The 25,441-nt window shown below is 43.4% G+C and overlaps 1 protein-coding gene across 3 annotated transcripts in view; it reads left to right on the top strand.

Annotated features, from left to right (window-relative positions):
- Positions 1–25,441, top strand: part of RHOBTB3 (Rho related BTB domain containing 3) — a 65,208-nt gene extending 39,767 nt beyond the window's left edge. Inside the window, exons 7-12 of one of the 3 annotated variants that reach the window (XM_056537718.1) lie at positions 553–659; positions 4,392–4,491; positions 10,193–10,366; positions 20,550–20,716; positions 21,331–21,427; positions 24,861–25,441. In XM_056537718.1, coding sequence (XP_056393693.1) covers positions 553–659; positions 4,392–4,491; positions 10,193–10,366; positions 20,550–20,716; positions 21,331–21,427; positions 24,861–24,973 — 758 coding nt within the window. In that variant the 3' untranslated portion in view covers positions 24,974–25,441. Of the gene's footprint in view, positions 1–552; positions 660–4,391; positions 4,492–10,192; positions 10,367–20,549; positions 20,717–21,330; positions 21,428–24,857 lie in introns of all 3 variants that reach the window. The other 2 variants (XM_056537726.1, XM_056537709.1) reach the window with 2 other exon arrangements.

Here is a 25,441-nt window from a genome sequence, read left to right as displayed (position 1 = left end):
CTTCCGCATCACTGGACTAATACGACAACTCCAAACTACTTCATGTATTTCTGAAAATTAAAAATGATTCAAGAATTCAGATCTGTAAACTTGGCAGCTAAGTTCTGTGTAATATCAGTGTGGATGACTTCCCTATGTATAGGTGTTGTTGCTTAAAGGGGTACTCATTGGAAAACATCAGGGGGGGGGGGGTTCAAACCATTTGGTGCCAGAAAGTCATACAGATATGTAATTTACTTCTACTTAGAAATCCTAATCCCCAGTATTTATCAACTGCTGTATGCTCCAGAAGAAGTTGTGTAGTTCTTTTCAAGTCTGGCCATCTGCTGACACCTCTGTCCTTGTCAGAAACTATTCAGAGTAGAAGCAAATCCCCTTATCTCAAAACAACAAATACAAATCTTAAAGCATGTCACTTTCATACGTGGTTCTCAGTGTATTTAAAAAGAAGATACATTATGATTGTGTATATACAGATCACATAGAATATAGTGTACTTGTGTAATTTTCGAATCTAAAGCATATGTTAATTCACCTGTGCTGTTTCTATAGGCGCGTTCCAATGGCAGCTGCTAGAATATCACCTCAACGAAAAATTAAAAGATGCTGAAGAAGTAGCACACGTGTATACCATAGTACAACGCATAATAGATAAAACAGTAAGTGTTTTATGTTCATTTTTTTCCTACTGTATGCTTCCACATACGTTCCACAGAACCAGCCTTTACAGAAAAAAACCACATTGATAGCCAATTCATAACAGGCCAAGAATCAGCAGAACAGACGGTCACATGTTTGTGGCCGAGCTGCAGTACTATGTACGGCCACATTAGCAGAAGTACTCCTGTGCATGGATAAACACCTATCAATCACACACTGATGGCCTCTCCTAAGGGCATAGCCATGTTGTATAATAGCTAATATACCACATCTGTTGTGAAATGATTGGAAATGTAATCTTTTTACTATTTGCAATAATCTTCTAATGTGCAGCATGTAGAAAGTAAAAAATGTTCAGTTTGTTAGATGCATGATCACACTTTGTTCTGCATGTGTCATCATTCCCTGTTTCCGCAATTATGAGTAGTTTGATGTTCTTACAGTATTGGCTGGGATTTCTTTTTGTTTATATATTAAAGTTTTACAATTTTTCCAAAGAGAAAAAGAAAGTAGAGTAAGAAAAAAAAGAAATAACAATATCTTATATAACAATTCTGGGTTGTACAATAGATACATGAGAAAGTTCGAGTAGTAAAAGATAACTCCATCATTGTTGCTGCTGATTCCAGAGTACAATTTACAATAGCCCTTCAGGGGAAACCCCTAGGGGAAATAAGCCCTATTTCTAGGCACTCACTAAAATATGACTTTAATTCTTGTGCTTAAAAACTAAATGAGAGAACACACACCATATATATAGTATATATATATATATATATATATATATATATACTATATATATCCATAATTTGAATTCCACTAGATAGAGAGATCACTGCCCAAAACCCATGACCAGCTGATTCCAGAGTGTCTCGGTCTAACATATTCAGATTGGAGAACAGGAAATTAGATGAACCAAAATAAAATGTCCATCTTGATGACCACAGTTCAGCAATGATAAATCAGCAAAAGCATCTTAATGGAGTAGCTCACAAAGATCTATGACTAAGTTTACATATCTGTCTACAAAAAAGAGAAAGAATCTTAGTTGCCATGGCGCTCAGGGGTTCAGTGGGATTTCTTAAGCAGGCCTAGATTTTTTATTTCCCACTATGCCAGTACCAGATACGAAGCTGCATTACTAAAGGTAGATAATGGGGATAAAGAGCTACCAATACCTTTGTCTTTATGGATGGCCATCTTCACAGTCATAAAATCTCTTTATTCAGTTATAGCTAGGGGTGCTGTAGAGCAAAGCCCTGTATCTGTCAGCTGGTCATTATCAAGACAGGATTTACAGTTTGATTTTTCTAATGTGGTCCACAATGTAGTAATCAGCAGAGGCGTTACTTGAGAGGTAGCAGTTGCTCCTGGGCCTGGAAGCCTAAGGGGCTCCAAAAACCCCTCTGCCACATAAGAAAACTCTTATCTGATAAATGGCACATGTAAGATGGGGGCCCTGGAACAAACTTTGCACTGGGGCCCATGAGGCTTAAAGAGGCACTGTCATTATGAAAAACTTGTTATATCTTGTAGTACTACTGATAAGATGAGTATACACATATACATTTCTTTAAAAAAAAATGTCAGTTTTACTAAAAAATGAAAATAGCCGCCACTAGGGGTCATCTGTCTTTATGCAGACAGTATTTTGCAGCATAATGGATACCAGATGTAAAGTGTGTTGGTATCCAGTATAGGAGATCACCATTGCACCACTACAGCCTACAAATGTTCCTAAACTACAATTCCCATGGTGAGAGTTGTAGTTTTGCAACAGCTGTTCATACAATCTTTGTAAAACTCTGTTTTAGAGCTGTGTATTCTCCAGCTGTGTGCCTTCAGCTCTTGCAAAACTACAGACAAAGGATGTGTGGGCATGCTGGGATTTGTAGTTTTGAAACAGATAAAGGCAACAATGCTCTAACACGGTGCTTTACAAACTCTGCAGCTCCAGTTTTTGCAAAACTACAACTCCCAGCATACTTGAACAGCCAAAGCTTTCTCTGACTCCTGAATGACAAAGAAGCTGATCAGACATTCAGGAATCTGTGAAAGCTGAATGAAACACATAGTGACAGCTATGTTGATTAGCATCCAGCTTTACTAGGAACAAAATGTATGCATAAAAACTACTGTGCAGTGATTTGCAGACTGCCAGGCTGCTCCCAGACTCAGAGCAGATGTCTCACCACAGTGAGGGAGAGAGATGGACACACCTCCTCCATAAGGCAAGAAGACAAAGCAGGTGAGCAACATATAAATGCTATTTGTTAGAGAATTATAGGTCCTAGAAACATAAAAATTATATGTACATGATCAGGTTTAGGTACTGATTTTGGCACTATGACAGGTACGCTTTAATGTACGATTCTGCTAATCTGGCTGCTATGTGCAATTGTTAGATTTTTTTATGTTCACTTATGTGTTTTTTTTAACCCAATGTTTATTAGTTTTAAGTGGTTATCTTTTTAAGCTGGATAATAAACATATTCTTGCTAACATATGTTAAGTGTTACTTTTTTCAGGGATTTCCCTTAAAGGAAAACGGTTATCTGATCACCCACACTAAACCCAATACACTGGGTTATAGTGTGGGTGAACAGGAGACTGATGAGGGGTTAATGGGTTAAATACATACTTGCATGCTGGAGACGGGCCCACCGGCTTAATTTGAATATCTCTCCGGAGTGCAGGTACGTATTTAACCCATTAATCCCTCATCGATCTCCTGTTCATCCACACTATAGCCCAGTGTATTGGGTTTAGTGTGGGTGAAAAGATGACTGTTTTCCTTTAAGGGTGCGTTCACACGGAGTAAATGAAGAGTAATTCACACCGAAAAATTTACGGGCGGAAAAAAGAATTCTATTTTTGCGCGAAATTCTCGGGGAATTCACTCGCAATTCGCGCACAATTTGCGTGCGGACATGGGGGAGAAAGAAGTGAAGGGGTTTTCAGCCAAATTGCAAATTGCGCGCGAAAACAATGTCGGGCGGAATTTTTTTTTTACCATTGACTTCAATTGATTTCCGCTTGAAGAATGAACATGTCCTTTCTTCAAGCGGAACCGAATTCAGCGTCGGAATTCTGCTAGCAGAATTTCCGCAGTGTGAACAGGCCAGCAGAAATAACATTAAAGTCATTGGGCAGAGGAGATGTGAATTAATTTGAAGCGGAGAATTCAAGAGGAATTACTCGAGTAAATTCCTCTTGATTTACTCCGTGTGAACGCACCCTAAGGGTGTATTCACACGAACAGTACCCTGCACATCAAATATGCGCAGGATACTGTATGTGTGAATACACCCTAAGGGTGTATTAACACATGCAGTATCCTGTGTATATTTGATGTGCAGGATTTGAAGCGGTGTTCAGTCAATAACCTTACATTGAAATCTGCAGCTTCAAATCCTGTACATCAAATATGTGCAGAATACTGTACGTATGAATACACCCTAAAGGTAGGGTCAAACATGCCGTATTTTACTGCTGCATATTTCCTTCCCACTCAAGTCAGTTGGTAGCAAAATCAGCTGTGTATTTTGTTTCCCGTTGACTTCAATGGGTAGAAAATTTGGCAGTGTTATGCGCAAAAATGTGTATCTTTTTTGCATAAGTTATTTTAGTGATACTCCTTAAGTCAAATATGCTGTGACTTGCAGTGGTAGCTGATAAATCTCCCCCCTATATTTTCATGTTTTCACTTTAAATTTCTTTGTGTTCTTTAGGGCACAAGTTCACATTCTATGAAGCCACTGCCTTTATGGGAATCTCTTGGATTCTTTTTTAACAATACATCACTGGCAGATGTGATCTTCCAGGTACAAGGTACTGTGATGTATGATATTTGCATTTAATGCGTTACTGTCATTAATACATACTTTTGGCATGTCAAATGTTAAGATCACACCCGGTCTCATTCCTGACCTGCTGCGATCGTGAGTTTTAGTCAACTAATGCTCACCATTAGGCCATATTCACTTCAGAGAATTTCGGAGCTGAATTTGTCAGAAAAATGCAGCTAGGAATTTCCGTTACAGAAGAATCCATTTGCTTTCAATGGGCTTCTGCTTCACCATGCACATCGCGGAATTTCCAGCGGAAATCCCGATTCTGGGCTTTGCCAAAAGAATTGGCATACTCGGAAATGTATTTCTGAGCATTCCTAGCAATGATCTATAGGGTAAGTGCACACAAAGGGTCTTGACCTTCATTTTAGTCAATATTTTTACCCCCAAAAAAATTTCTGCTTCTATCAAATATACTTCAAGAACTGACTGTTCACTTCTTTCCTAATATTTCCCACCCCATGAATGGTGCCATTGTCACAAGATAATGTTATTCACTTCATCGTGCAGCAGCTCTTCATGTAGTCACATGTATGTGGTTTTCTATAGAATTGGGTTCACAGACCCTTCTCAGAGCTACTTCTTTAAATAAAACCCTGTGCACTGTAAATGTTTGTCCAGCATCTTTATTAAAAATCTCAGGCGTTTATTTGCTTAACTTGTTATGTTTTGTGTTCTTGCTCAGTGTTGCGAATTAGCATTAGCCTACATGCCTGCTACTTAAGTAAAATATGCAGGAACACACCTGTGAATTAAGACACGCCAACCTTAAAATTTACCTTCAATTTATGGGTGTTTTTCAGACAGTGCTGCGTGTGTAATTTTATAATTTTCTGTTTATCTCATGCAGAAGGGCAGGTTTTCAGTATATGAGTGAAAACCAAATCATGAGAGCTTGTTGTAGGTTTGCTGTGGCTTTTCCTGCAGATAATGCAAAAAAGAGAAAAAATTATAGGTTTTACCCTGGTTTTGTGGAGTAAATTTGTCGCACAGTTTGTCTCAGATGTTGTTTGAAACTTTTCATTGTGACTTTTGCTTAAGAAGATTTTTTAAAAAGAACATACCAAGTTATGATTTCAGTTGATATCATGCAGTGGTCAGGAACTTATGATGTGTGATTTTTCAGTTTGTTGCATCGTTTGGGGCAACTGCGCTAACTAAGGCACATAGCTACAACAGACCTGACTTGGCTTACAAACTGACTGTGGAAAATGGTTGTAAAATCTGCAGGTGCAGAATTTGTAGGGAATCTTCATGAAAATCCACAACAATGGCCCATATTTATCAATCTGCCAAAAACCCTAATTGTCTGTTTTGTCCCATAGCAACCAATCACAGCTCAGTCTTTATGTCTTAACGGGCACTTGTAAAGTGAAAGTTGAACTGTGATTGGTTGCTATGGGAAAAACCAGACAATTAGGGGTTCAGGATTTTTCAAACAAATGAAGTATTTCTCACAGAAAATGATTGCAGTAACACATGTTTTGCTATACACATGTTTATTCCCTTTGTGTGTATTTGAACTAAACCAAAAAAAAGGGAGAAAAAAAAGCAAATTGGACATAATGTCACACCAAACTCCAAAAATGGGTTGGAGAAAATTATAGGCACCCTTTCAAAATTGTGGAAAAATAAGATTGTTCCAAGCATGTGATGCTACTTTAAGCTCACCTGGGGCAAGTTACAGGTGTGGGCAATATAAAAAAACACACCTGAAAGCAGATAAAAAGGAGAGAAGTTCACTTAGTCTTTGCATTGTGTGTCTGTGTGTGCCACATTAAGCATGGACAACAGAAAGAGGAGAAGAGAACTGTCTGAGGACTTTAGAAGCAAAATTGTGGAAAAATATCTCTGGGTTACAAGTCCATCTCCAGAGATCTAGATTTGCCTTTGTCCACAGTGCGCAACATTATCATGAAGTTTGCAACCCATGGCACTGTAGTTAATCTCCCTGGGTGTGGACAGAAGAGAAAAAGTGATGAAAAGTGTCAACGCAGGATAGTCCAGATGGTGGATAAGCAGCCCCAAACAAGTTCCAGCGATATTCAAGCTGTCCTGCAGGCTCAGGGAGCATCAGTGTCAACGTGAACTATCCGTCGAATTTGAAATTAAATTAAACTCTATGGCAGGAGACCTAGGAGGACCCCACTGCTGACACAGAGACATAAAAATGCAAGACTACATTTTGCCAAAATGAACTTGAGTAAGACAAAATCCTTCTGGGAAAACGTCTTGTGGACAGATAAGACCAAGATAGAGCTTTTTGGTAAAGCACATCATTTTACTGTTTACTGGAATGAGGCCTACAAAGAAAAGAACACAGTATCTACCGTGAAATATGGTGGAGCTCCAATGATGTTTTGGGGTTGTTTTGCTGCCTCTGGCACTGGGTGCCTTGAATGTGTGTATCGCATCATGAAATCTGAGGATAATTAATGGATTTTGGGTCGCACTGTACAGCCCAGTTTCAGAAAGCTGGGTTTGCGTCCGAGATCTTGGGTCTTCCAGCAGGACAATGACCACAAAGATATGTCAAAAAGCACCCAGAAATGGATGGCAACAAAGTGCTGGAGAGTTCTGAAGTGGCCAGCAATGAGTCCAGATCTAAATCCCATTGAACACCTGTGGAGAGATCTTAAAATTGCTGTTGAGAAAAGGCGCCCTTCCAATAAGAGAGACCTGGAGCAGTGACTGATTTAAGTAATTTTTTCCAAAGGGTGTGCAACCAAATATTAACCACTTAAGGACTCAGGGCGTACCTGTATGCAAAAAATAAGCCATCATATGGATTTTTAGGTGCACAATTGAAAGAATTATGATTTTTTAAAGGTAAGGAGGAAAAAACAAAAGTGCAAAAACTAAAAAAACTCTGAGTCCTTAAGGGGTTAAGTTAAGGGTGCCCATAATTTTGTCCAGCCCATTTTGGGAGTTTGGTGTGACATTATGTCCAATTTGCTTTTTTTACCTCACTTTTTTGGTTTAGTTCCAATACACACAAAGGGAATAAACATGTGTATAGCAAAACATGTGTTACTGCAATCCTTTTCTTTGAGAAATACTTCATTTTCTAAAAATATTTCCGGGGTGCCAACATTTACAGCCATGACTGTATGTGTTATTTTACATGTTGGCCTGCTCATTAAATATGATGAAAAAGAATGGGGAAATTCCACAAAAAATCCCTGCTCATTCTGGCACAGAAACTGAAACACTATCGATTAAAAAAAATGTGCAGATCAATTTAAAGCATTAGTCTCAACTTTTTCCTAGACATGTGAAAAGTTGAAATCGTAACGGGTGTCAGTCCTGAGATCCCCGCTTTTGGGGAAGCGAGCGGCAGCCTACTTCACTCCCTGGCAGTCAATCAAATCCCACTTTTTCTTTGGATAATGTAGAGAAAAGGTCGGATCTGCTGGCCAGGGGGTAAAAGACAATGCCGCACACTTCAGAGTGGGTCTCAGGACTAACACCTGGTGCAATCTCAACTTTCATCTGGGCAACGTGTAAAAAGTTGTTTTTAATGACACAAGTCTGTAGCTTGTGGATAAAATTTGTTAAATTATATCCACATGTATAGTACTGTAATCCATTGAAAACCCACATATATGTACTATTTTGGTGAATAGGAATTAACCGCTGAATGTAGGGATGTCCCGATACCATTTTTTTAAGACCGAGTACGAGTACCAATATTTTAATTCTAGTACTCGCCGATACCAATTCCGATTACTTTAAGGGAATCTGACAACAGGGTGACCCGGTTTCTGGCGCTGCTTACCGTATGATATGTGGGTTCCTTGTTGTGTGCAATGGAGGCGGCTGCTTTAGTATGAGCCAATATTTCTCTCTTCTCCATTGGGCAGAACAGGGAATTTGCATTGGCGGCAAGACTCATGACCACATGGTGAGCAGCAGTAGAAACCGGGTCACCTGCACTATCTACCTATATATTCAAGTTAGTGCAGGTGACTGCTGTAAGATAGTAGGTAGTATCCCCTTGCAGACATTAGCAGCAGCCCCCTGTAGACATTAGTAGCAGACCCCCTGTAGAACACAGTCCCCTCTTGTAGACAGCGCCCCCCCCGCCTTGTAGACAACACCCCCCCTTGTAGGCAGCAAGGCAGCAGCCCCCCCCCCCCTTGTAGACAGTAGGCCCCCCTGTAGACATTAGTAGACATTAGACCACAGCCCCCCTTGTAAACAGCAAGCCCCCCCCCTTGTAGACAGCACGCCCCCCGCAGGGCCCCCCCTTTAGACTTAAGTAGTAGGCCCCCCTGTAGACCGCAGCCCCCTGCAGACATTAGTGGCAGCCCCCCTGTAGATTGCAGCCCCCTTGTAGACAGCAACCCCCCCCCCCTTTAGACAGCAGGCCCCCCTTTAGACAGCAAGCCCCCCCTTTTAGACATTAGTAGCAGGCCCCCTGTAGACCGTAGCCCCCACCCTTGTAGACAGCTCACCTGCGGCTGTCCTCTGACTGGTGCTGCCACTCCGCTGTCCCGTTCTCCCATCTGCATCATGGTGTTCTATGGAGGAGCATGTGACATACACATCACTCTGCTTCCTCTGTAGCATTACGCTGGGCGCAGTGTAGAAGGTGGAGTGACGTTTGTGTCACATGCTCCTCCATGGAACGCTATGATGCGGACGGTAGAACGGGGCAGCGGAGCGGCAGCAGGTATTGGATTTGGTATCGGAGACATTGAAGAGTCCCCGATACCATGGAAATGGCTAGTATCATCCCCGATACCGATACTAGAATTTATATCAGGACATCCCTATCTGAATAAACAACTAAATTTTTCCATTTTTGCCACTCTGCATTGATTGTATGAGGCCGTGTTTAATGCGGCAGAAATTGCACTTTGGTGGTGAAGTTTGGTAATATATATATATATATATATATATATATATATAATTTTGTAATATATATATAGTTTTTCCACGTGAATTTGGGAAAAAGTCTTCTTGGCATTGTATTGTTTTTTTTTGTTTTTTTTTATATATGGTTTACTTTTCACTTTTTTTGTTTTATTTATTTTATCATACTTTTTTCACTTTATTTATTCTCTTATTATCTTCACTTATTAAATGTCCCAATAAAGGAGTACTATTTTATAACATTATTTCATACTTATAGTGGGAGTTTTACTAAGAATAACATTTTGTACACCGGTTTTATGTAGGACCCTGCTTGTGCTTGGTGTGCAGGATTTCCTGGAAGTCTGAAGCTGGCTGTGTGCTAGCCTAAGAAACCTGTGCCAGATTAAGCTTGTCTCACTACAATCTATTGTTTACCAATGTAAATAGCAATAAGCGTGGCGCATGTGGGGGCAACGCCCCCTTCCCGCGCAGACTGTAAAAACAAAATCGCTAAATTATCACGCAAACCGCTTGCACAAATAAATTGCGTAGTCCTGTCATGTGTAAACTGGATGGCATTCTCATAGCTCACGACTTGGCGAACATGACGCGATCGGGAGTTGAAATGCTGGAAGTCCCACTTTGTGTGGAAATTTTGAATTTCTACTCCTGATTACCTCATGTCGGGTCAAGTCTCTGGCTACGAGAATGACAGCCAATTTTCACCTATCCTGTCACTGTTGTAACAAGTACTCTTTAAATATGTGGAACTTATATGCATAATAGAATAGTGTGATTTTTTTTTCTACTTTGTACTGCAGATACTAAGATTCCAGCTCATCGGGCCATGTTAGTAGCTCGCTGTGAAGTAATGGCTGCCATGTTTAGTGGAAGTTACATGGAAGCCAATCAAGTGCTTATTCCAGTGTATGGTCTATCAAAAGACACTTTTTTAGATTTTCTTGAGTACATCTATACAGATACCTTCTACCCTGGTAAGTTATACATAATGGCCCAGATTTATCTGTCTGATTAAATGTCAGACTTTTGTCTCAGATAGCAATAAGTCACATCTCAGCTTTCGTTTCTCAAAATGAGCTGTGATTGGTTGCTATCTGTTGGAGACACAATTCAGACACAATTTTCTCAGATAAATCTGGGCTAATGAGTTATGTTTCTCTGGAAAGTATATGTGATCGTCTGAGAATGTCCATGACACTTTTCCTATTAGTTAGATTACCTAATATAAAAATATAACAGGCTTTTTTTAGAAAGCCGCAGTATTCAGAATTCTGAGAATTTTGCCACATAAATGTTAGCGCCCCATAACTTTACTGTGGATTGTCGAGCTTTTGTTCCTCCACACTAATACTATATACATTTCGGATCAGATTGCGTGTTTGATTTTTAAAAAGACCTCTGAAAAATTAAAGAAGCAAATTGATTTCATCATTTTTTTATCGCCGGGGTTATCTTTAGGGCAACCTGCAGCTCCAACAGACGTAAATTCATTGGTATTTAGATGATGAGAGAGAGCATCCATCTCCATGTGGAGATAATTTATCAAACACACTAGCCCATAACTCATGTCAGAGAATAATCATAGGGCTTAAAGCAATGCTTGTTCATGACCAAAACTAGGTCAAAGACTAGGTCTCTGGGCCTCATTTACTAAGCTGAAACCGACCATTTTTTGTAATTTTTTTTTGAGTGTTTGAGACATGTTTGCACCAGTCTGTGCCAGTGTGCGCCGGGAAAATCCGACAAAACCGACATTGCACTGTGAAAAGCCAAAAAAGGAGTGTTGTCTGTTGCAGAGAGGGTGTGGCAGACCCAAAAAGGGGCAGGGTTTCCCAACCCGACCTGTTTACTATTGAATTCACAGAAAATCCTGTGGATAAATGGCTGGAAATTTCCACCTAGAAAAAGCTGGTCAGAAAATGTTCCCGACTTTTCCCAATAGTAAATAGAGAGGATTCCTGCAAGTCTAAAACAACATTTCCACTAGTAAAAACCTGACACTCTTAGTAAATGAGGCCCTATGTGTTCTTAAGACTAAAGAACAAAACAACAATTTTTAAGATGTGTGTGTGATGCTTATCAGTAGTTACTATATGATATGATTGATATGAAAACCGTCCATACTATGTGCGTTATTCCCAGTTATTTTACATTGATATTGTAATTATTCACATTTATTAAGTAGGGATTGCTTAAAGGGGTACTCCGATGGAAAACAAATGTTTTGAAATCAACTGGATGTTGAACAGATTTGTAAATTATGACAAAAGTATTATTAAATTGGCAAGCGCTGGATCAGACACATAACAATTATAGCTATATAGTTGAAACTGACCTGTATAAGCAGTAGGAGGAGGGAGAGGTCCTGATAATACAGATGGAACTGTAGGCGGTGTGAGGGAGTGTTCTCCAGATGACTAAAATGAAGACACGATAGCTTAATTGTGTGAAATGATATACGTATCAATAGAATTGGGCTGTGTCTGTATAGCGTGATATACCTGTAGAGGATCAGTCGCGCTGGTACAAGCAGTATTGGTGGGGATATGCAGGTTCAGATGTCCGAACGGCTGGTGTAGTAAACTGAAGGGGTGATATTCCTGTGGTGTAGAATAGGTTAATCGATCTGTATATAGTGCAAGGAACTATTGGTGATTTCCTATTAGTACCTGTTAGGGAGCTGTATTACTGTATCCGTATGGATATTGTAGTGGAGAGTGCTTTATACTGTGTATCTGCGTGGGCTCTCCCTGAGGGTGCTCCAGAGGTTGAAAGTGCGTATTAAAAATCCTTTTCTACAGTTCAACTCTGTAACATAGGCAATATAATGTTGTCACTACCTAGTTCCGATGCAAATAATCTTGCAGGCTGATGGATGTCCGTATTACATATAGATACTTTCATGAATGACTGCTATCTGTTATAGCACTGAGTAGCGTACCTGGTGTGGCTCCGGCAGGTGTCCGCTGCGCAATGATCGCTGTTGAGAGCTCTCGATGAGGGTGCTCCTGGAATTGTTAGAGGGTGTTGAATTGAAGTCCTGTCCGGGAATGGTTGTTGGTAATCCGGTCACGCTATACAGACACAGCCCAATTCTATTGATACGTATATCATTTCACACAATTAAGCTATCGTGTCTTCATTTTAGTCATCTGGAGAACACTCCCTCACACCGTCTACAGTTCCATCTGTATTATCAGGACCTCTCCCTCCTCCTACTGCTTATACAGGTCAGTTTCAACTATATAGTTATAATTGTTATGTGTCTGATCCAGCGCTTGCCAATTTAATAATACTTTTGTCATATATACTATATATTGGTGTGCATCAACAGGGGAGCACATCTATTGGCTTAGCAGCAGTCCAGCCACAGATCATATCCAAACCCATCCAGAGCTAGTGAATTTATTTAGCAAGTTGCCCAGACTTGTAAATTACTTCCATTTAAAAATCTTAATCCTTCTAGTACTTATCAGCTGCTGTATAATCCAGGGGAAATTGTGAAGTTATTTCCAGTCTGACCACAGTCGTCTCTGCTGACACCTCTGTCCGTTTCAGGTACTGTCCAAAGCAGGAGAGGTTTGCTATGGGGATTCGCTCCTACTCTTAACAGTTCCTGAAATGGACAGAGTTGTCAGTAGAGAACAGTGTGGTCAGACTGAAAAGAACTTAACAACTTCTTGTGGAGCATACAGCAGCTGATAAGTACTGGAAGGATTAAGATTTTTAAATCTTAGTAAATTCAGTGAATTAAAAGCCAAGCACATCCAACGCCAATCTGTTATTGGTATCAGTCACTTGACAAATTCGTCAGTCACTTTTCCCTGGCATACCTGCAGTTTATGCCATGGTAAGGTGTTTGTGCTGATGTTAAAACACTTTCTCTATCGGCTCCATTGGGGGACACAGACCGTGGGTGTATGCTGCTGTCTCTAGGAGGTATGACACTATGGTAACAAAAAAGTTGGCTCCTCCCAGCAGGATATACCCGCCTCCAGACCCTGAGCTAATCAGTTTAAGCTTAGTGTCTGAAGGAGGTGGATATGGTCTGGATTTCTCCAGACCAGGTCTTATGTTTTATTATTTTCCTAGTTAGGGAATGTGTTTTTTCCTTTTTCTTCCATGTTTTCAGGTGGGGACTTAGGAACTGCGGCTCATTGTTTCCCCATTGCGAGTAAGGGGGCACAGACATTGCGTATATGCGCTGTTAACCCCCTCTCGCCAACGGTCAGCGTCTGGGGTTGTACCTCATGGGTCCGGGTCCCCCTATTCCCTGCTCGCCTCGCTCGCACAGGGTAGCTCGGCATGATGCAGGTAACAAAAGCTGACTGAAGACCTCGCAGAAGACTCCATCAGGTAAGTTCTTCTGACTGAGGTGAGTATATATTTTCTCCCTTAGGTGCTGACTTGCAACCTCTGGAGACCCTCATTTTTTGGACCACTTTCAGGTTAAGGGGCTGGCCTGTGTTGGGGCTCTATCTTTATTCAAAGCAGGGGCGAGCAAGGGCATTTTGAGCAGGTGTTTTATACTATGCGGCTGTCGGCCGCAGTGCTAACTATGTGGCTGAAAGCCGCGGCGTCTGTACTGTTCGGCGCACGGAGCCCCGACTCACTTTCGTTTTCGGCTGCAGACAGCTGCCAGCGTACATGGGAATCGCCCGCTCACTTCCCCGCGGGCGCAGATGCGACTGACATGTGCGCCCGGGGCAAAGAGCGGGCGCCATTACTGTTCTTCTTCACGGCGGCCGGGGCGCTATAGCTCCACCCACAGGGCCACCGGAGCTTACTGGAGGCGCGAACCGTCCTCCAATCAGCGCCGTGCGCGCGATGTTCGGGAGACAGAGGCCAATTAGACAGTGCCTCTGCTCCAGGCACGCCCCCCTATGGCTATTGGCTGGCCTGTTTCTCCTTCTCTTTCTCTCAGAGCGGAGTTCTCCTCACAGCAGCTGCCACAGGGGACACAGACTCGGGTGAGTTCTTTTTTCATTATGTTCGTACCCAGAACTGTTCCTCCCTCTAAACAGACAACTGGAGCATTAGTTTCCTATTTTATCTGTAAGACCTGTAATTCCAAAATGCCTGGTTCTGCTGAACCCACTTGCTCTGCCTGCTCCTCTGCTGCCCCAGACCCCATGGTTCCCCCGGATGCTCTTTCAGTTCCGGTGGATTCGGCCGCCCCTCCAGCCTGGGTTTCTTCCCTGTCCCAGTATATGGCTGACTTGACTCAAGTCTCCCGTTCGGTGGCTGAGGCCTCCCGTGAAGTGGTGTCTGCCTTGAAGAAGTCTGCCCTGCGCCGGCCCTCTAAAGGGAACCGCTCCTCTTCTCCACATACCTCACGCTCTCACAAGCGTACTAGGGGTGCATCTTCTGACTCTTCTATTGAGTCTTCAGGTAGACGTTGGCTTTCCCCTCGTAGTTCCCGCCCCCCCGGATCATCTGGTCACAAACCTCCAGGGCTGCCTCCACTCGTTCACATTCTCCTGGTGAACTGGCGGATGAGGCTTTTGAATCGGCATCTGACTCGGAAGACCACTTGGATTCAGTTGAAACGGTGAACTCATTAGTTGCGGCCATAAGAGACACCTTTCACTTAGAGGACCCAGGATCTTCGGACATGACTCCTGAAGTTTCCTTTCGTCGTGCTAAACCGGCACCTCAAAGGTTCAGCACTCACGCTGAATTTGACACCCTTCTGGAATCTGCATGGAAACATCCAGACAAGAGGTTCCCGGGAATGAAGAAGGTTCAGGTGCGTTACCCATTCGACAAGGACCTTGTCTTTAAGGTGGCTTCCCCTCCCTCGGTGGACCCACCAATTTCCCGCCTCTCTAAGGCTACCACACTGCCACTGGCAGATGCGGCTGCTTTCAAGGACCCGACGGACAAGAAGGTGGAGTCCTTAGTGAAGTTTGCCTCTGAAGCAGCAGGCTCTTCTCTACTTCCCACCTTCGCCTCGGCTTGGGTGTCCAAAGCCCTATCGTTGTGGTCCTCAAAGCTCCGTCAGGGTATCCAGGCGGGATCTCCCCCAGAGGATCTGTCTGCCTTGGTTCTCCAATGCTCTAAAGCTGGGGAATTTCTGTGCAGAGCTTCCATGCAGTCAGCCCGTTGTGCTGCCTTTGCTGTGGGTCACCTGGTGGCTCTCCGCCGTTCCATGTAGCTAAAGGCTTGGAATACAGATGCCGCTTCCTAAAGGTCTCTCCCTGAGCTCCCTTTTACTGGTGTCCGTCTTTTTGGCAAGCGCCTTGACAAGATTATTTCTGAGACAGTGGGGGGCAAGAGTTCCTTGTTGCCTCAAAATAAGGCTTGCTCTACTTCCCAGAGGAAGTCCTCTTCCTTTCGGTCCTTTCGGACTTTTGGCCCCAATAAGGGGTCGGGGCAGGCGCCTTCGCGGGACAAGAAGGCTCCCTCGTTCAGGGCGCGCCCGTCTTGGAAGTCGGACACCAACCGTTCCGGACGTTTTGCGGCCAAATTGGGCAACCGCAAACCCACTTCCACATGAAGTGATACCCCCACCCGCAGATTTTTCTCGTGTGGGAGATAGTCTCCTGTTCTTTCGAGACGTATGGACCACACATATTAAGGACTCTTGGGTCAGGGACGTGGTGTCCAACGGGTACTGAATCGAGTTTGCTTCTCTCCCGAGGGATCGTTTTTTTCAGTCCCGGGCTCCCCGGTCTCCTTCTCTGGGGAAGCAGTTTCAAGAGGCCCTTCGGTCCCTGCTTCTCCAGGGAGTTATTGTCCCCGTTCCTCCAAGGGAACGTTTTCAGGGTTTCTATTCCAATCTTTTTGTGGTCCCCAAGAAGGGCGATTCGGTGCGGCCAATCCTGGATCTCAAGCATCTCAACCGTCATCTTCTCATCCGCCACTTCCGAATGGAATCCCTCAGTTCAGTAGTGGCATCCATGTAACAAGGGGAATTTCTTTCTTCAGTGTACATCAAAGATGCCTACCTCCATGTTCCAATATTTCCCGGCCATCAACGGTACCTCCGTTTTGCGGTTCCAGAGGGACATTTTCAATTCGTAGCCCTCCCCTTTGGTCTGGCCACTGCTCCTCGGGTCTTTACCAAGATCCTTGCACCAGTGATAGCCCTGTTGCGGTCGAGAGGAGTCTCAGTGATCCCTTACCTGGACGACCTTCTCATCAAGGCTCCCACCAGAGTCCAGACCCTGGAGAATGTGGATCTCACCCTCCAGACTCTGGATCGCTTCGGGTGGATGGTCAACAGGGACAAGTCTGTCCTTTCTCCCACCCAGTCTCTGATCTTCCTGGGACTTCAATTCAACACGGCCCCTGCCCGGATTTGCCTTCCGCCAGACAAATGTCTGACTCTCCTGTCAGGAGTCCGCTCCCTTCGGGCCCAGGTCCCAGTTTCCATCCGCATTTGCATGGAAGTCTTGGGTCGGATGGTAGCGGCCATGGAGGCCGTACCCTTTGCCCAGTTTCATTACCGTCCCCTTCAGCTGGCGATTCTCTCTCGATGGGACAGATCTCCTCTGTCTCTCGATCGCAAGATTGCTCTCCCTCGCCGGATCCGTCAGTCTCTGCTCTGGTGGCTCCGCTCCCCCTTTCTTCTTCAGGGGTGATAATTTCTTCCCCTCCACTGGCAGGTGGTTACAACGGATGCCAGTCTGTCGGGCTGGGGCGGTGTGCTCAGGAACTGGACAGTTCAGGGCCTCTGGTCTCCCCGGGAAGCCCCGCTTCCGATAAACATCTTGGAACTGAGGGCAATTCTTCTTTACCTTCTTCACTGGGAGTCCCTGCTTCAGTCCCGCCCTGTCCGCATCCAGTCGGACAACGCCACGGCTGTGGCTTACATAAATCGGCACTTGCAGCTCGGCAGCCATGGCCGAGGTGACAAAGATTCTCATTTTGGGCGGAAAACAATGTTCCGGCCATTTAGGCGATTCACATTCCGGGTGTGCTCAACTGGGAAGCGGACTTTCTCAGCCGGTCCCTCAGCCGACCCTGGCGAGTGGTCCCTGCATCCAGAGGTCTTCGCACAGATCTGCGACCTCTGGGGCATTCCAGACGTGGACCTCTTCGCATCTCGGCACAATCGGAAGATCCTTCCGTTTGTGGCGAAGTCCAGGGACCCCCTGGCACTAGCTGTGGATGCCCTAGTGATTCCTTGGACGGGTTTGCTCTGCTCTGTTTCCTCCCCTTCCGCTCCTTCCCAGGGTTCTGACGAAGCTCAAAGCGGAGGAAGTTCCTGCCATTCTGATAGCTCCAGATTGGCCCCGAAGGTCATGGTACGCTGACGTGGTCAGGCTCCTGGACGACACTCCACTACGCCTTCCACTTCGTTCGGACCTCCTGTCTCAGGGTCCTCTTTGCCACCCCAATTTACATTGCTGCAGTTGACGGCGTGGCGGTTGAGACCGCGGTTTTGAGAGCCCGCGGTTTCTCTTCCCCAGTCATTCGCACCATGCTCAGGGCTCGTAAGCCCTCCTCGGCAAAAATTTACCACCATACTTGGCGGTCTTATTTTCATTGGTGCGAAGCTCAGGTTTTGTCTCCTGTTACTTTTTCTGTTCCCCGTCTTCTTTCTTTCTTGCAGTCGGGTTTGGAACTAGGTTTGTCTCTCAGTTCCCTTAAGGGTCAGGTTTAGGCTCTTTTTATTCTTTTCCAGCGTCCTTTGGCTTCTAATTCTCATGTCCGGACCTTTCTTCAAGGAGTGGCGCATGCTGCCCCTCCTTATCGGTCACCTTCTCCCCCTTGGGATTTGAATCTGGTCTTGGGGGTCCTCCAAGGTGAACATTTTGAACCCCTTAGGGAGGTGTCCCTGCACCTCCTTTCTTGAAAAGTGGCGTTTCTTGTTGCTATCACCTCCATCCGGAGAGTGTCTGAATTGGCAGCTATCTCCTGCCGTTCTCCGTTTCTGGTGCTTCATCAGGACAAGGTTGTCTTCCGGCCAGATCCTTCCTTTTTGCGTAAGGTTGTTTCGGCCTTTCATCTCAATGAGGACATTGTTCTTCCGCCATTTTGTCCCGCTCCTTCTCATCCTAAGGAGCATTTACTCCACAAACTGGATGTGGTTCCGGCTGTTAGGTCTTACTTCTCTGTCACTTCCTCGTTTCGTCAGTGTGATTCCTTTTTCGTCCTTACGGAAGGTCGTCGCAAGGGACATCCTGCTTCCAAGGCCACCATTTCTCGGTGGATCTGGTCTGCCATTTCGGAAGCCTATCGCTGTAGGGGGAAGGTTCCTCCCTTCAGGGTTGTGGCTCATTCTACCCGTTCTGTTGGGCTCTCCAGAACAAGGCCTCGGCCTCGCAGATTTGCAAGGCGGCTACTTGGTTGTCTTTGCACACTTTCTCAAGGTTTTACCAGGTTCATACCTTCGAATCGGCTGATGCTAGTCTGGGCCGTAAAGTGCTGCAGGCGGCAGTGGAACAGCCGACCGCCTAACTGATTGTCTGCCCACCCAAGGGACGGCTTTGGTACATCCCACGGTCTGTGTCCCCCCGATGGAGCCGATAGAGAATAGGAGTTTTTTAACACTTACCGTAAAATCTCTTTCTCGAAGGATCCATTGGGGGACACAGCTCCCGCCCTTTTGGGTTACTCTTTGGTTTCCTGTCCGAGGGTGTGTTGAGTTATATTTTTTCTTCTGGTTCTCGGACAGTTCAGGTTTTTTTCATTGACCTGTCGTTCCTCTCCTATTGCTCTGGTACTAAACTGATTAGCTCAGGGCCTGGTGGCGGGTATATCCTGCTGGGAGGAGCCGACTTTTTTGTTACCATAGTGTCATACCTCCTAAAGACAGCAGCATACACCCACGGTCTGTGTCCCCCAATGGATCCTTCGAGAAAGAGATTTTACGGCAAGTGTTAAAAAAATCTCCTTTTTACAGCACCCCCCCCCCCCCCCCCCTAACATGTTTTGTCACTAGGTGTGACGTCCTCAGAGGTTATGGGGCATAACCTCTGAGGACATCATACATAGTGACGAAACATGTTAGGGGCAAGCATGTAAAAGTGTTTTAACATTTTTAAGTAGAATTATAAAGTATGCTTGTCAAGCGGCTGATACTGATAACAGATTGGTGTTGGATGTGCTGGGCTTTTAATTCACTGAATGAACTCACCATTTGATTTGATTTAAATTATGCTAATAAAAGTTAAGTTTTATTCCTTAAAGTTAGGGATAATAGTGGACCTTTACTCTGTCTTATTAGACTGAGTTGCCTCCAAATTTTTTTTACTATGACACTTTGTTTTACTGATATTTACATATTCATGTATTTTATTTATCATATGTGTCATAGCGCACAGATTCTATTTTACTATACTCAATTGTTGATCTGTTACATTGTGAATCTATTTTATGTGTTCATTATATTTTTTAACAATTGTTATGACAATAATACCATGACAGAACCTTTAATTATTTTAGCCAGTTATGGCTATTTGCAGTATTTTATCCTTCGATCTAAGTATATGTAACTATTAGGTTTTATTCTACCATTCTTAGTTTTGGCTCATAATACATGGTCTTGCTGTATTTACTTTATGTCTTAAACGACGCTTGATATATTGCCATCTTGCTACACTGAGTTTTGGTGTAAAATTACATCGACACGTTGTGCCCTTTTGGTCAGTATCAGAGAGCTTGTCAGCTGTTCTGACATGTCTGATTTAGTCAATAATTTTTACCCAACTAAATAATACTGGAGATTCTTTTCTTAGAACTCTGATTTATTCATACATTTTCAAGATGAGTAACCTAGGAACCATGTCACTATGGAATTTTGTAGTTTGTAGAAAGTGTGTCAGTTTATTCATTCCTTTTTAGAGAAGTAACATAGGAATGTTTTTTTTCTATATGGTAAGTGGAATCTAATGTATAATTGCAAGTTAAAAAAAAAAGGGGATTATAAACACTGAGTTTCAAGGTTGTGGGTGATACAGGGTCGGACAGGGCACTAAACCTAAAATTGAGGAGTGTAAAGGGAGGGAGGAGGGGGTTGGGAGGGGTATTATTTATAGGAGTGATATGGTTTGTAATCATATGATGATGTACTATTTATTGTAGTTGATGTTAAAAGAAATACATATTTTAAAATGGAAAAAACACATAGGAATGTCATACAGCTGATTATGCAGAATGTAAATACTGGAACCTAAAACACCCAATTGTCCATACACTTACTTATAGCTAGCATCCTGCAAGCCATGTCTCTTCTGATTTGCTCCGAGATGTATCAAGTATCAAGACTACAACATATTTGTGAACGTTATATCAGTACCCAGCTTCAGAGTGTGCCCAGCAGAGAGCTGGGATCAACAAGCCTGAACGTGGTCAGTCTGCTTAAAAAGGCTAAGGTAATGCCATCAACAATTTGAAACATTCATATCAGAAGTGTTTATGGACGTAGCTCATAGGAGAATAGGATTCACTATGGATGAGTTTATTTTTCTCATTCCCACAAAAAGCCTAGATATACTGTAAATGAGTTTCAGCTGGGAAATCCAAACTCATTGACAGTATATGATGTCTATGATGTCTCTCTTGAACATGTAACACACTAGAGATTCGATATGTAGATCTGTACATAAACTATCCTGCTGTACTTTTCAGCATTTGTTGCAACTTGCTTCAGCCTATAGAATATTGAGTACAACCAGATAAGACTGTAGGAGTCATACCTGACTATATAGGGCACTTTTATAAAAACAGGAACATGCTTAGCACTATGTAAATACATGAAATCACTCATGACTAATGCCTTCTGTACATTTTTGTTTAGTTTTCTTGCATTTGCAAAAGATTATCTTTTGCCTTAAGCTCCATTTACATCAATTGTATGGCCTACGTCACAAAAATATGTTTGGATAACAATGAAGGGTGCCAAAGTGTAACTTGTAGATTACTAAACATTTTTTAATGTATGTGTCATAACTAATTTTCTTCATATCGATTCTATTTTGTTGGACAGTTCCATAACTCTGAAAGTCTTTACACTTGGCTACTTTACTTTGTTGCCACACACTATTTGATCTTCAGTCAAAAGCAAGAGTTCCAAGACCTTTCAGGTAATTTGGCTTTACCAAACCAACCAACCAACCAGACACATTTGAAAGTGCACTATGTAAGGGTAAATTCACATGTGGCAGATTTGTTGCCGAAAATCCTGAAAATGTTCCATTCATCTGAATGCACTGTGGAAAAATGAAATGCACATGCTGCAGAAACAACCTTATTCATACATACGCCAATCAGCCAGACCAATTGAGACAGAATAAAGGTGGCCTATGATTTCTCTCACAAGGACATGGATTGAAATGTTTTCCAGAACATTTCACATATTCCGGATTGGATTGAGATTGAAGAAATTTGGAAGCCAAGTAAACACCTTTTCATGTTCCTCAAAGCATTCCTGAACTGTCAATAAGAAATACCAATGCCATAAGCTGTGTATCTATTCTGCAAGAATGTTAGGCTACATAGAATGTGTCAAAGTGCCCCCACATAATGCCAGGACTCAAGGTTTCCCAACAGAATATTACCCAGAGTATCACATTGTCTTAGCCTTCCTCCCATAGTGAATCCTGGTGCCGTCTCTTTACCAAGTAAGTGATGCACACCACCCATTTGTCAAAACAATGTTAAAGAAAACATCAGACCAGACCACCTTCATTCTTTGCGTTAAAATTCAGTTGTGATACTCACATGCCTATTGAAGGCACTTTTGAGCAGGGGTTAAAGTGAACGCTCTGACTATTCTATGGCTATGCAAAACTCCTACACCACAATTGGTGATGTACCATGTGTTGTGACACCTTACTGCCATTTCAGCATTTATTTATTTAACACCTTGTGCTTCAGAAGCTCTTCAGACCAGAAGGAAAGACTTTTCTTTCGAATCCTTAAAGGGGTACTACCGTGCTGACAACTTATCCCCTATCTAAAGGATAGGGGATAAGTTGCCTGATGGCGCGGGGTCCTGCTGCTGGTGACCCCCCGCGATCTCGCACGCAGCACCCCGCTCTCATCAAGCCACAGAGCGAACATCCGTCTCGCGCCCTGCCATAGACTTACATTGAGGGTGCGGAGCGTGACGTCACATGGGGCGGAGCCGTGACGTCACGATACTCCGGCCCCGTGATCGGCAGTCATCAGACCTGGAGCGATGTTCGCTCCTGGGCCTGATGAGAGCGGGGTGCTGCATGCGAGATCGCGGGGGTCCACAGCGGCAGGACCCCGCGCGATCGGGCAACTTATCCCCTATCCTTTAGATACGGGATAAGTTTTTAGCACGGTAGTCCCCCTTTAACAGGTGCCATTGTCGCCAGATGGTCTGTGTTATTCACCACACTAATTTTATGGCTAGTCAGTTTATGGAACTTTTTTCAGTTGCATAAATGTTTGCAATTAATCAACCTTGTGTGAATTTACCTTATAAAAAGCTCAAATAGATAACACCAAATAAGATAATAGTTATTGGTATGTGTATGTTACGGAATCAATTGATTCGATATATGTACAAGGTATATATTGATTTTAAAAATGTTCATATGACAGTAAATGGTGTGGATTTGGCACATATTACATCTTGAAATTAATATGACTACCACCGTAAACTACATACAATGTTTTTTCAATGGACATCCACATAATTTTGTAACAGTTTTTTCTTCTTCTTGGATTTCTAAATATTAATTGACTTGTCACTTATTGAAACTGGATCTGATAGCCAGGATATGGATTAATCCAATTGAATTAGTGGTAACATGTTTATAATTGGAGGCATACTTCAGTATCCATATTTGCTTATATTAGCCTTGGTTACAGCTGTTGCGCAAACATCTTCATATGTTAAAGAGGTACTCCAGTGAAAAAAAAATGTTAAAGGGGTACTCCGGCGCTCCCATAGGCTTGCATTGAGGGGCAGAGCGTGACGTCACACGGGGGCGGAGACTTGACGTCACACGCCGCCTGCCCCGTGGTCGCCAGTAATCAGACCCAGAGCGAACATGCTCCGGGGACTGATTTTAACTGGGTTGCTGCGTGCAAGATCACGGGGGTCCCCAGCGGCGGGACCCCCGTGATCAGGCATCTTATCCCCTATCCTTTGGATAGGGAATAAGATGTCTAAGCGCCGGAGTACCCCTTTAAGGGCACGTTCACACGTGCGTATTTTACGCTGCAGATCCGCTGGTGAAGGCCCGCTCTATGCTGGCTTTACATGTACCTGCTGGTAGCAGCAATACGCCGCTACCAGCAGGCACACTGCGATGTGCGAGTCGCAGTATACTCGCCCATCGCGGTAGCTCTCTGCCTAGCTCAGAGCAGGGAGAGCAGCCGCAATGTGAGAGTACGCCGCGCACATTGCTGCACTGTGTCTGCTGGTAGTGGGGTATTGCCGCTACCAGCAGGCACATGTAAAGCCAGCATAGTGCGGGCCTTCACCAGCGGATGCGCAGCTAAATACGCTGCGAAAATCCGCGCGTGTGAACATACCCTAAATCAACTGGTGCCAGAAAATTATACAGATTTGTGAATTTCCTCTATTTAATAATCTTAAAGAGTACCTCTCATGATCTTGTTACATTTTATAATCCTCCCAGTTCCCTGCCCCCATCATGATAATAAAAATAAAGGCAGGGGTGGTTTATTTTTTATTTTTCTACCTTGATAATGCTCTATATTTTCTGCTCAGTCAGATTCACAGACTGGGAAGGGGCATTACCCAGCAGGCGTGACATCATCTGAAGCCATACAGGGGAGAACTTCCTCCCTCACTCTGCTACACACAGCCAAGAGCTCAGTGTGAGATGAGCTATGATTGGATAGGTTTGCCCACCTTCCCCCTCCCTCAGCACTTCAGATTGCATTTCCTGATTTTGGACTTCTGCCAGGCCAGCAGGTGTCCAAAGTCTGTGCAAGAGAGAGGGGGAAATGTGCTCTGGACAAGTAGGGAGACACCTTGTGGCAGCTTTTTTAAGCACAAATAAAACATAGAAAACTTCCTTTTTTTAAACATAGTACATTAGAAAGATTTTTTATTTACCATAAAGGAGTGCAATAGCGAAAATTATATTTAATGACAGTGCTGCCCATTTAAGCCTCCTAGTACTTATCAGCTGCTGTATACTACAGAGGAAGTTGTATAGTTCTTTCTAGTCTAACCACAGTGCTCTCTGCTGTCACCTTTTTCCATGTCAGGAACTGTCTACAAAACTTCCTCTCGAGCACACAGCAGCTGATAAGTACTGGAAGGATTAAGCTTTTTAAAGAGAAGTAATTTAAAAATCTGTTTTACTTTCTGGCATCTGTTAATTTGAAAACATTTCTTTTCCACCAGAGTACCCCTTTAATGCAGTGGATTGTCAGTGGCCTGTTGCTTTGAGCTTTGTTGCATGAAGCAGCAGGCAGAAACATTGTTGTATACTGTATTTGTAAAACATTATGTTTTATTCTCAGCTTTATTTTTTACTCCCTCCATTTTATCTTTTTATTTAGCAGAGGAACTGGATTTTGTGGAAAGACACAAGTGGCCTTCAAGTAGTTACCTGACACAACTTGCAGAATACAGAAAATACATAAATTCTCCAAAGCACAGGTGTGCTGTCATGTGACCCAAGCTTGATTACCTGCTTTAGTTTAGTTAAACTAGTCAGTGCCTAATGTGTATCAATGCCTGGTGTACTATCACCTGTAAAGGTACTTTTCTGCATTTGATGTTTTATTTTTCACAAGCTAGTATCTGGGGGGGTAGGGGAAGGGGTGAGAGCTGACTCTCTGTTGCCTAGAACAGACCTCAAAAGTACCTACCAGCATTATCATGTGACATTTCACAGTAAATATGTAACTATAAACAGCATTACCCCAACTACCGTGTTTCCCCGAAAATACACCATACCCCGAAAATAAGCCCTAGCTGGATTATCGGGGTGGGCTGCAATATAAACCCTACCCCGAAAATTAGACCTAGACCAGTGGTCTCCAACCTTTGGACCTCCAGATGTTGCAAATGTTTGCAACATCTGGAGGTCCGCAGGTTGAAGACCACTGACCTAGACAATGCCCGGGCTGCAAATATTAAA

This window comes from Hyla sarda, chromosome 1 (assembly GCF_029499605.1).
Source record: "Hyla sarda isolate aHylSar1 chromosome 1, aHylSar1.hap1, whole genome shotgun sequence".
Classification (NCBI taxonomy): domain Eukaryota; kingdom Metazoa; phylum Chordata; class Amphibia; order Anura; family Hylidae; genus Hyla; species Hyla sarda.
The sequence above is the reverse complement of the archived record's forward strand: the minus strand, read 5'-3'. Positions and strand labels throughout refer to the sequence as shown.